At 45.5% G+C, this 12893-nt stretch overlaps 1 protein-coding gene across 1 annotated transcript; it reads left to right on the top strand.

Annotated features, from left to right (window-relative positions):
• The first annotated feature begins 588 nt into the window (after positions 1-588).
• LOC126260489 (glycine, alanine and asparagine-rich protein-like) lies at positions 589-12628 on the top strand. Its single transcript, XM_049957817.1, has 6 exons — positions 589-669; positions 1708-1773; positions 1865-1917; positions 4240-4545; positions 7477-7686; positions 12383-12628. Exons 2-6 carry the CDS (start codon positions 1737-1739, stop codon positions 12626-12628), a joined length of 852 nt encoding a protein of 283 aa, XP_049813774.1. The 5' UTR covers positions 589-669; positions 1708-1736.
• Positions 12629-12893: the final 265 nt, after the last annotated feature.

Raw genomic sequence — 12893 nt, 5'->3', positions numbered from 1 at the left:
GGCCGGCGCCGGTGAGTCTGCAGGGACGCAACGCCGCCCTCCGGTGGACTCCCGCGCCGTACCTTGCGCCGGCTGGAACGGCTGCCGCTGCCGCGTTTTTGGGTGTCGCCGCAAGAAGTGAACTCGGCGCGCCGGCGATTTTTAGTCACTACCGGCAGCTGAGCGGCTCTTCGTCCCGTGGTTTCTTACACGCGTCCTACTTCTGACTGCTAGTTCCTTTCCTTACTGCCGGCACGCTTGCGCCAGTGTCCTCCTGCTATACAGTTGCCTCTGAGATCTCTCGCTCGCAAAAAGATAGCAACGGTTTTGTAACAGTGTGGCGGGACAATGTCCGAGAGGGGCGGCGGTGGAGTGTCGGACAGAGAGGAGTAACGCTGGACCAGAGATTCCAAACAAAAGTCTAGAGACGAGTATGCCACGGAATGTGGAGCAGGGGGGGGGGGGGGGGGGCACGCTTGACCGAAACCTTCTCCACCTCCTACCCCCGTCCCCACCTTAGGCCACGCTGCCCACAGCGGTACTTTCGCGAGACTGGGTGAGCTACTGGTATAAATACCGAGCGACGGGCACAGTTCGGCATCAGTCGCAGCTCCACAGCGCCGACAAGCCCTCTCTTCCCTTTCTCTTCCTCCTCACTGCCGCCTTACGTTTCGTGAGAGTCCGCTCTTGGTAAGTTCAACTCTCCGTAGAAAATAATCTCTATAATGCGCGGAGTAACATGAAGAGCAAGTATGTCTTCGTTCGCACTAAATTGTTAACGTGTGTCCGAATGTCAAGTGGAAAGATCTCCCCGTCCGTGCATTTACGTTCGTAGTAAACCTCATCTTAACTTATAGTGCTCATGACCTTCATAGTTACATTAACCGAGACTACTACGCAACTAACAGACGATAGATTAAAGCTTGAATGTTGTGTTTACGTCTTTAAATGATTGTGGGGACGACAGGCATTTACTTTGGTATGTGGCATAAAATATTTTGTAGAGTCATTTTCAACGTAGTAAAAATGTAATAATTTATTTGGTCATGACGTTGTACAGAAATAGAAGCAGTGTCGATCATTAATGGCCATGGCCATTCTCGCCCTTTAAGTTCATGTGGCTTCCAGTCGGGACTTCAGCTGCTAGATACTTTACTCCCGAGAAAAGATAACTACGTGATCTCCTACGATTTTTCAAATTAGCTGTGTTCATGGCGTTTCGTCTATTTGCGATCAATTTCTAAGCTTTAACGCTTCATCCTCAGGTACTTTAGCTTGGTAAGTGATCTCGTGTACTGCCGCAAGTACACGGCTTACAATGATTGACCATCCTGTAGCATTGTCACATAAGCATCCCCTGACGTTGTTACATAAGATAACCTTCAGGAATGATATTCGAAAGTATTTCCAACCAGTTTTGTAATATTTGGATTGTTGAGAGAAAACTGCCAAAGCTAACTGTAGCTGTGACAGCCTTGGTAGTTCTAACAGCATCTGTGACTTATTCTGAGTCGACAACAAAACGTCACCAAGGGAAATTTTGTTTGCTGTCGGCACATAAATTAAATACTTCGAATGGCCTTAGTCATCTATGCCACATTCCTTTTATGTCTTGGTTCCATCTTGCTGTGCGAGCCATTAACGATAGCTCCACTCAAAGCCCACATTGTGAAAGGCAAATTTAAGTTCAGATATTTTCTAATGTAAATCATGAATTGTACTTTGCAGACCCTTGCTACATACAGACTAGCAACAAGATGAAGACCACAGGTGTCATCGCTCTAGTCTGTTTCGGTAAGTGAGCAGAACAGAATCATAATTTTTGCAATTACATTTCTATGTCACACAGTGTTCCTTATGCGATATTGTTTGCTTACGTCAACAGCCGTAGCCCTGTGCGAGGCAGCTCCTTCAGAAATTGCTGCAGCAGAAGTCAGGGTGAGTATCACAGCGTCACATGCTACATATTTAGTCTAGTTTCGTAAGACTATATCCAATGACAGTCCTTTTACGAGTGTGCCGCCACTTAGAAACGATATCACCTGCTTCTGCAAAATCCTAGGAGCACTGTGTACCCGTCGCGGAGGTTACTCAGTAGAGAACGAAAATCATTTCAGTTAGTATCAAGAGTTAAGTCGAAATAAAGCTTTAAAATTCTCTAGTTCATGAACTTCTTGATTCTAGATTCACGTAAACTTGGATTCTTGAGAGGTCTGGCATTTAATGCAGCTTTTTCAGTTTTTAATAGGGTAGAATTTGGTAACATAAAAACGAATTTGCAACACTCATCTCGTTTAAGGTCCGTTCAGAGAAAAGTATTCATTTGTAATTCCTAAGGTTGCAGTTTTAGTTGCCGTTTCAGTTTCAGTTATTTAAAACAAATTGATATCATTAGAGCCATTGTTCCTGTAATACGCCATCTTAAAGTTCTGTATCGCAACCTATTGCATGTAGGCAGATCCACGTTGCCAGAGTTTTCGTGCCTGGAGCGTATTCAGATACTTCAGAAGCAGAGAACTGGGAATCAGCATTTATAACTGCTGACTCGCAATCAAGCAGTATCGGACGTCCGACGTGGAACTCGTGTCACGTCCATACCAACGAGTGTCGAGTTATGCTCTCTTGTCAGCGGTCTTGTTCTCGTGTATGTTGTTCATGTATTGTGCCGTGGAAAAATTAAGTATAGCTAAACTCAAAACATGTAGAAAACATTCAATTTTGAAATGCGAACTGTTATTAGCTGACGAGCCAAAATTCAAAATAATTTTAACGACATAAAGCAGTTAAATACTTCGTTACACTAACGCAAAGTAGTATACTGGTTTCATCCTATTTCAGAGCCTAGGTGGGACTTAGGGAAACTGTTAGGTTTCTATGACTCTATGTCTGACTGAAAGTAAAGCATCATAACTTATTATTAGTAACTAAAAATTGCGCCCGAAGGTAGTAGTTGTATTCAGGCTCCTTATACATCGCTAAGAAATTCAACATATTCTCGCGAAGAATAACGTAGAAGCAGAAACCAGTTACAATACAAAAAGGAAGAAGTAATGTGAAACAGTGACTATAGATGTTGGCGTTGCGATTAGGTATGATGATATAGAACTACAATCTAGAACAATGTTTACATATTTGTACCACTTAGTGTTCTGAGAGACAGTGTTGCCTAATTATCATGGGAATAGTTGGTCTGTAACAGCTTAAGGGGACAATGTATAGTAATGCTGCGAAGTTCATTGACATGCATCGTATCTGATATTAAGAAGTTGACAACAAATCATGTACCTCCACTTCAAGGGTTACCCTATGTATGATGATACAGTGACAAAACCCGCATAAGGTCTAGATTTTTTCCAATTTACATGTAGACTCCGCACCTTTGTCCATACCTAGAGTGGTTCTCCGAATTCTAAATAGTGAGACCCATACATGTTATTCTGCCTCACACTGATATGGCAGACGTAACAGTTTTTATTGTGATGCAAACTGATAACGCCCAAGGAGACGAAACTGGCTAATTGCCAAATAGTATAATAAAGTACAAAATGGGCTTACATATTGTGTGTCATTCGCTATTTTTATTTCAAAAGTACATGTTTCGGTCAATGTCGCCCATCTTCAGAGAGTTAGACAATAACCACTAGAAAACGGACAATCAGATAACTGTCATATATGACTGACATACATGACCGTGAACTGTTTGTAACTCGGTAATTACGAAATATGATCTGAAAATGGGCGATATTGCCCGAAACCGATCGTATTGAAATGGAAACAGCCATCGACAGAGAGAAAATAAATAGCTTATTTCGTGTATATGGCGATCGCAGATAATTGCCTGTGACAAATCTGCCCAGCTTTGGTAAAATAAAGAGCAAGTGTTACAAATTAGCAGCCTTGGAGCAATACATGCAAAACTTCCTTTAAGAGACGTTACTGGTATTCTATGCCGTAGACTTGAGTCAGTGTTTCACTTTACAGACGAGCAGCAATGTCCGAGTGCGTCGAGGCGTTGCTCTACTCAACAGGCCATTTGTTGAGGAGACCAAAGTAGTCCCATTACCTGCTTTCCAGTACATTTATTCCACCTGTACGTTCCTCTGCTACGACCTGCCCTCCACAAGTGCCTGTGTCCCCGTGTCACCTCTTCGAACTTACCTCATTGCCCCCACAACCCCACTCCGTGTCCTGGTGACGCGCCGCCACTCGGTGCTGCTGCCGCTTCCCGTGCCTCTGGCCGCTGACGGGTATCGCCCACAGGTGAAGCGCGACCACGGCGACGGCGGTGAAGGCGGCTTCGAGTACGGCGGCTTCGGCGCGGCTTCGGGCCACCACGGCTTCGGCGGCGGCTTCGGCGGCGGCCACGGCGGCGGCCACGGCGGACACGGACACAGCATCGGCGCCGGACTCGTCTCGATCGCTCAGGGCGCCGTGGACGCGGCCAGGAACGCCGTCTCCAACCAGCACGAGGCGGCGGGACAGGCCGCCTTCCAGGCCAAGAACCAGCTGGCGCAGAATGCCGCCGCCGCCGCAGCCACCGCGCAGGCCGCCCTCGCAGGCAAGCAGGTGCGTCCACTCGCTTCTACTAGCCTAGAGCTGAACTTCATCCACTCGTCACTAGTGCAGGCTTTTCACGCGGGTATTGCAGGTGAACATGTACAGTTCAGGTACACGCCACGAATGTTCCTTCCACTCACTCTGAGTCTTCTACAGCTGTGTCCCTTATGCAAACATCACAGGATCCTGCATCTGTTGACAGCACTTGTCCTCTCTCTGGAGATAACTACACTAGACCGCTTGGCTATTGTCACTGAGTGCTGCAATCATTTTTAGAGATATCGTATTGCATTGCATTTACCACGATAACTGTGTGCTACTCGTGATTACCAACTTCAAAATAATGACACACAGCTGAAAACGAATAGAGTACACTTTCACTGTAGGACACCACCTTCGTGTCTTGCCACACTGGAGACTCTGTTTTCAAAACTAGTCAATCACATTCCAGTAGAGGTGATAGAGTAATGGTCTCACCATGCATTCGGGGACAACAGAATGTAATTCTCAGTCGTTTCAAGTTGTCCACCACACACAACCAATGCATGATCACGACACATTATGTGTCACCTTGCCGGCCGCTGTGGCCGAAGGGTTCTAGGCGCTTCAGTCCGGAACCGCGCTGCTGCTGCAGTGGCAGGTTCGAATCCTGCCTCGGGCATGGATGTGTGTGATGCCCTTAGGTTAGTTAGGTTTAAGTAGTTCTAAGTCTAGGGGACTGATGACCTCTGATCTTAAGTCCGATAGTGCTTAGAGCCATTTGACCCATTTTTTTGTGTCACCTTGCTGACTTTATCCGATATTGCACAACATTAATGTCTCCAGTTTTCGGCTAGAACGTTTCCTCATTAATCAACCTCACATTTGAGGTGTGGCAGAACTAAGGAGGAGGCCAAGTAGCTAAAATCATGACAACAGTTTCAGCTGTCTTGGCCGCGCGGGATTAGCGGCTGCTCCCGGCGGAGGTTGGAGTCCTCCCTCTGGCATGGGTGTGTGTGTTTGTCCTTAGGATGATTTAGGTTAAGCAGTGTGTAAGCTTAGGGACTGATGACCTTAGCAGTTAAGTCCGATAAGATTTCACACACATTTGAACTTTTTGTCAGCTGTCTTGGTTGGTACTCTTCATCAGAGTAATAAAAGTTTTATAATACTCAGCATAACGATACCAACGAAATGTAGCAAGCCATGGCAGTTTCTGTATCATGGAAAAATGTCGTAAATTACGAAAGTGTAACTTGTGACTTACTTTCATGTCACTATGGCGACACTTCAAGAAATGAAAGGCAGGAAGATTATGGTTTACACTTCTGTCGACAACAGAGTCATTAGAGAGGTAGCACAAGCTGGGATTGGAGAGGAGATGAAATGATATTGGTCTTGTGCTTTTGAGAGGAAGTTTTCCGTTTTGAGATTCACAGATCTTAGGGCAGACTTTCCATCACGGCATGGGAAAGTAACTGTAACTGTGTTACACCAAAATCAGCTTTATTTGTGTGTGAGCCACTACTGTAGATTATTTCAAGAAAACATGCCTGTTCCTTCACTGAATTATTGTAGACTTTGCAAATAGTTTCATAAAGTGAGGAGCCGCAGTAGTAAAACACTGGACTCTTGTTGGGAAGGACAGACCATGTCGTTTGTCCGTCTATCAAGATTTAAGTTTTTCATGATTTCACTAATTAGCTTAAGGTGAGCGCTAGATGTCTTCTTCAAAGTGAGACAGCCGATCTCTACCGAGCGAGGTGGCGCAGTGGTTAGCACACTGAACTCGAATTCGGGAGGACGACAGTTCAAACCCACGTCCGGCCATCCTCAATAGATTTCCCGCGATTCCTCTAAAGCTGTTCAGGCAAATGCCAGGATGGTTCCTTTGAAAGGGTATGGCCCAATCCTCCCATAATCCGATGGAACCGATGACCTCACAGTTTAGTTGCCTCCCCTGAACCAACCAATCAACCGATCCCTCTCACAAATTCAAGTTTGTGCTCAGCCTCCAGTGTCATTGCAGATGGGATGTTTAGACGTATATTGGTTACATTTTTCTTGCAAAGTGTCTCATACATTTTAAGCTGGACTAGGAGAGAGGAAAAGGAAGGATGACAATGCTGATCTGACAGGTTTAATCTGTCGGGAAGTTTCTTTAGGGTGTACTTTCTGGCACGCAATGGGGTGACACGATGGTCTCGTTTTTGGTGAACAGGTGATAGTGGCTAACCTGTCTTCTTCAGAGTGAGACGAGCGGAATTAGCCGTGCGGTCTAGGGCGCTGCAGTTATGGATTTTGGTGCTGGTCCCAGCGGAGGTTCGAGTCCTCCATCGGGCATGAGTGTGTGTGTTTGTGCTTAGGATAATTTAGGTTAAGTAGTGTGTAAGCTTAGGGACTGATGACCTTAGCAGGTAAGTCCCATAAGATTTCACACACATTTGAACATTTTTCAGAGTGAGACAGCCGACCTCCACCGAGCGAGGTGGCGCAGTGGTAGGCACACTGGACTAGCATTCGGGAGGACGACAATTCAAATCCGTGTCCGGTCATCCTGATTTAGAATTTCCGCGATTCCTCTAAATCTCTTCACGCAAATGCCAGGATGGTTCAGTTAAAAGAGTGTGGCTGACTTCCTTCTCAGTCCTTCCCTAATACGGTGGAACCGATGACCTCGCTGTTTGGTCGCCTCCCCCAAACCAACCAGTCAACCGTTCTCTCTCGCAAATTCGAGTTTGTGCTCAGTCTCTAATGGCAATGTAGATAGGATGTTTACCGCTTATATTGGTTACGTTTTTCTTGCAAAGTGTCTCATATATTTTAAGTTGGACTGGGAGACAGGAAATAGGGAAGGATGACATTGCTGATCTGACAGGTTTAATCTGTCGGGAAGTTTCTTTAGAGTGTAGTGCCTGGCACGCAGTGGGGTAACACGATGGTGTCGTATTCGGTGAACAGGTGATCGTGGCTAACCTGGAGCAGCAGGCGCGCGACACGCACGCCCAGGTGGAGTCGGAGCTGCTGCAGCTGGAGCAGGCGCAGCGCGCCGCCACGGCCGCCTCCCAGGCCGCCGCCCAAGCGCAGCACCAGGTGCGCGCCGTCACCGCTGCCCTCAACGCCGCGCAGGCCGCGGCAGACCAGGCGCAGCGCGCTCAGCAGGAGGCACAGGTGAGCGCACCAAGTCACACACTCTCACGAAACACGGCGACCCCCCAACAGTCTTAGCAAACTTCAGCTACTCTCTCGTTGGATGCAGCAGTCAATAATAATCCTTCTCTCTGAAGAAGAGAAATTTGTTAAAATCGAGCATAGATTTAAGTGTCAGGAAGTCTTTTCTGACAGTATTTGTATGGAGTGTAGCCATGTATGGAAGTGAAACATGGACGATAAATAGTTTGGACAAGAAGAGAATAGAAGCTTTCGAAATATGGAGCTACAGAAGAATGCTGAAGATTAGATGGGTAGATCACATAACTAATGAGGAGGTATTGAATAGAATTGGGGAGAAGAGGAGTTTGTGGCACAACTTGACAAGAGGAAGGGACCGGTTGGTAGGACATGTTCTGAGGCACTGGAGGGCAGCGTGGAGGGTAAAAATCGTAGAGGGAGACCAAGAGATGAATAAACTAAGCAGATTCAGAAGGGTGTAGGTTGCAGTAAGTACTGGGAGATAAAGAAGCTTGCACAGGATAGAGTAGCATGGAGAGCTGCATCAAACCAGTCTCCGGACTGAAGACCACAACAACAACAACTGTACAACTACTGCAGCCTACTTTCACTTGAACCTGTTTACTACAGTCAAGTCTTGGAATTCCTCTACACATCTTACCCACAGACGTACCTTCGCTTCAGAATTAACCATTGATTCATGCCTTGGCATGGTCAGTCCCTCTTCGTTAGTTATTCAACCTACACATCTAATCTCCTACTATCTTCTGTAGGAAGAATGCATAAGTTACACGTGTTATTGGGGGCGATCTAATGTTGCAATTTTTTATATTAGAAGCCACGATTGCTTGATATGAAATGACCAGTTTAGGTAGTAATCTGAAGATGACTGCCAGTTACTGCCAAACTAGTCATGAGATAAACTATTTCACATCAAGTGATCTTGGTTTCTAATATTACGAATTAGAATTCATAAGATTAGTTTGGCTGGATAAATAACGAAGAGATACTGAGCAAAGCCAAAGTTATAGGAAATTTATAGCACACCCTTCTTATCTCTATGGCTTATAGGTCACATTTTTCTTCTATATAAGGCTACACTTCAGTCAAATACTAGCATAGATAGACCGCTACGGTCGCAGGTTCGAATCCTGCCTCGGGCATGGATGTGTGATGTCCTTAGGTTGGTTAGGTTTAAGTAGTTCTGAGTTCTAAGGGACTTGTGACCTCAGCAGTTGAGTCCCACAGTGCTCAGAGCCATTTTTAACTAGCATAGACAGTCTAAGAACTAAATTTTAATTCAGTGTTAACGTGCTTCCAGAAAGCGTTTCTCGTTATTGCCAATATGCATTTTATATTCTCTAGACTTCTGGTGCCAGCAGTTATTTTGATACCTAAACAGTAAAACTCGTCCACAAAGTTTAACCTATTTTCCTCACAATCACCTGACTTTATTCAACAACCTTCGTTTTATTTTAGTTGACATTAATCTTAACCAACTTTCATTACCCTATTAAGTTTGTTGAGCTGATCTTCCAAATCCTCTGCAGTCTCTCAGCGGTTTACAATACTCTCCCTACTTTTGTGAGTCTTTACTGGTGTTTCATGTTGATATTTAATTTGTATTCCATCGTGATTATTTTTGATTACTACTACGATTTTCCTGAAATGTGATATATGCAAAAGGCATCATCCAGGCTTCTGAGACGAAAGTGGCTTATTTGAATAACGCCTTGCACTTGTCTCAAATTGGCAAGGTTGTAGAATAATTTTTCCACCTTGTCTTAGTGGTTGTTTATATCATCTATGCTCCTTTATCAGTACAAATACCTCCTGACAGTCTCCACAGCCACAAGTTTTGAGGTGTTCTATTACCATTCACATGTCACATGTAGCCATAGCATTCTAGCAGCCTCTTTTCTGTTATTTCAGCAAGTCTAATTTCTCGAATACTTGCCTATTATCTTCGATCTTTGTTATGTCTGTTATTAAAGTGTTGCAACAGCTCTCTCCAATGCATCATTTGCATAGTGTGAAATGTTTCTTTCAGTTTCTTCGCCAGTGTCCAGACTTCTGTGACATATGTTCCGGTGACTTCCACAGAACTCATGTATAGACACTTCTGCATAAACTGGCACATGCTCTCTTTCAGTTGCATTCGATATGGCTGCTTAACTATGATAATTTATTCCCTTATTTTCTGCTGAACATCTTGATTGTATCTTCCGTCCATTGTGCCACACTCTATTAATTGTATGAGCTTCATTTTACTCTTACTCTTCTGCACGTACTACTACTACTGCGCTAAGACAGAATTTATGTCAGCACATTACTGTTCGTGATCAAGCTGTTCTAGAGGGTGGAACATCCGAATAGAGCCGTGGGAGTGCTGGGTTCAGTCCTGATCAGGGGTATGGATTTTTCCTTGGTCCAATCCGTCCGAGACAGCCACACCTCCACTCAGCCTACTGTTACAATGAGTACTGTGGACTTTTGCCAAGGGATAAAAGGCGGCCATGGCTAGGAACGCACTAACCTTACTCCTCCTAGCACCGTGGTAAATGAAAAGGCTTCACTCTACCTGCAGTCATGCTGATAGTCCAGTAAGGACTTTCACCTCAAACTTTACCTTTTATTACTCTTAGCATTCCACCGCCCCCAAAGTTTCTTAATTCATCACATATATCTCCTTCTACATCAGCTACAATGATTCAAGCAATTGCAAACAGTAGACTGTACTTGCTGATCCATACTTTGACATTACTTCCCAAAGTTTTGAGCCGCGAGGGGTAGGGGTAGCCGCGCGGTCAGGGGCGCCTTGTCACGGTCCGTGCGGTCAGCACACCCCCCCCCCCCCCCCAGTCGGGTTTGAGTCTCGAGTCCTACCTCGGGCATGGGTGTGCGTGTTGCCGTAGAGTAAGTTAGTTTAAGTTAGATTAAGTAGTGTGTAGGCTTAGGGACCGACGACCTCAGCAGTTTGGTCCCACAAGACCTTACCACAAATTTCCAAATGTCCTATATATATATATATATATATATATATATATATATATATATATATATATATTTCGAGTATAGTGAGACAGATGTATCAACCTTGTCCCAACCCCTTTGTTAACTGCAGTTTCTTACAGATTTTTATTTATGTTTAGAGTCCTTACTAAGCTTTTCACTGAACTATCTTCGCCAGCCGGTGTGGCCTTGCGGTTCTAGGCGCTTCAGTGTGGAACCGCGTGACCGCTACGGTCGCAGGTTCGAATCCTGTCTCGGGCATGGATGTGTGTGATGTCCTTAGGTTAGTTGGGTTTAAGTAGTTGTAAGTTCTAGGGGATTGATGACCACAGATGTTGTCCCATAGTGCTCAGAGCCATTTGAACCATTTTTGAACCGAACTATCTTCCTTAGATTTCAATACTTTTGTAATTGGCACACTGTGTTAGGCCTTCTTGGAGTTAATAAATATGATATGTCCATCTAATACGTAACTTTAAGGTTGAGGGGGACAAAGCAAAAAAAAAAAAAGGGAAAGAAATAATGATACCAGTGGACTATGCGGAATCAGCGGTGATGAGTGAAAACCTGGAACCTCCTGCTTACCAGGCAGTTGGATTAACCAGTGTGGCACCTGCACACAGTGTTCATGACAGATGTGCAGACTATCTTTCCACCCCTCGCAGCTGACCCACACTCCAACCTAATGGCACCTATCTGCTGTCCACATCCATGCCTTTCAAGGTCGCTAGTTTAAGATTCCTCGTGACTGCACACTGAAGGTTACGGATTCTTTGTCCACATGGGCGAATCAGTTACGTGCGAATCTGTTCAATAAGCTGTACCTTCCATTGCTTCACGTTACCATTGTTTGCAAAGTGGTTATCACCAAGCCTGATCGTGTTACGTTTTCCTTTCAATTCTTGCTCTAAGGGGTTTAAGCTGGCTGCTAGGTTGTTGATGTACAGAATATCTAATAATTAATTATACAGTTCTAAAACAGGCAGTATATTTACAATGTGAAGTCAATGATTTTATAGGCCAGTACGTCGATAGTTTCTCTTCCATATACCGATACCTTTCTCGATATGTCGAGGAACGTGTATGATACCTTTAGATATCCTTATATCGGATTCCCGATATTTTTAAAAATATCAACAGTCCTATGTCCACACTAGTTCATTCTCTATCTGCTCCAAATAATTTTCAGTGAAGGCGCTCAAAACCACATCACGTAAATCCCCATTCCATCCATCAGTGTTAACGATGTCACACTCTGCTAGCCTATTAAAGTCTCTCCCTCTTGCAGTTTCATGACTGAAAATTTGTCCGCAAGCCTTCTGAGGTAAGTGGTATATAAAAGCGTCCGATGTGAATGACTGATACTTCTTTGATGTTTACGTTCTACCAGATTACTTCACATTTAAAGTCGATAGTGACTTCACTAAATAGTATCGAGTTCGTTACTAAAATAAACACGCTGCTTTAAATATGTAGCAACTTCTAGTGGCCAATGTCATCCGTACAGCTCAACTAAATCTGTAACTGTGGAGTCATCACATAGTATTTAGACATAATTTTCAAATGTGGTTTGTTTGTTACAAGTGCACGAACAGTCTGTGGAAAGACCACGAAAATTATGAAAGATTTACGCAATAGCTACTATCAATTTTTGGTAATGTGTGGCCCACTTGCTGGTCCGCAGGGCGAGCTGGCCTCGCAGTCCAACATGGTGGCGGCGGCGCGCACGCGCCTGGGCCAGGTGGAGGGCCAGCTGCGCGACGCGCGCGCCGACCTGGAGGCGACGCAGCAGGCGGCGCTGCACGCGGCGGCCGCGGCCCAGGCGGCGCAGGCCAACGCCAACAAGCACGCGCACGGCCTGCACGCCGGCTTCCACGGCGACGGCGGCGCCGGCGCCGGCGCAGGCTTCGGCGGCGGCTACCACTACTAGCTGGCGCCGCTGCGCGAGGTCCTCACGCTGACCGGCTTCTGCGCGCTCGCCGCCGCCGCCTTCCTGCTCATCTGGTTCCTGGTGCTCAGGACGCGCCTGCTCAGAGCGCAGGTCGCGGCTCCGCCTCGCAGCCTCCACATAAGGACCTGACGACTTCAGAGCCCGTTGCCAGTAACTTCGTATCCCGTAACTTATTTTATTTCCGAAGCTTTCCGCTCTGCAATGCCTTACTGCTCGCTTACTGTCTTTCCACCTCTGTCTGCCT

Source organism: Schistocerca nitens, chromosome 5, assembly GCF_023898315.1.
Source record: "Schistocerca nitens isolate TAMUIC-IGC-003100 chromosome 5, iqSchNite1.1, whole genome shotgun sequence".
Classification (NCBI taxonomy): Eukaryota; Metazoa; Arthropoda; class Insecta; order Orthoptera; family Acrididae; genus Schistocerca; species Schistocerca nitens.
The sequence above is the reverse complement of the archived record's forward strand: the minus strand, read 5'-3'. Positions and strand labels throughout refer to the sequence as shown.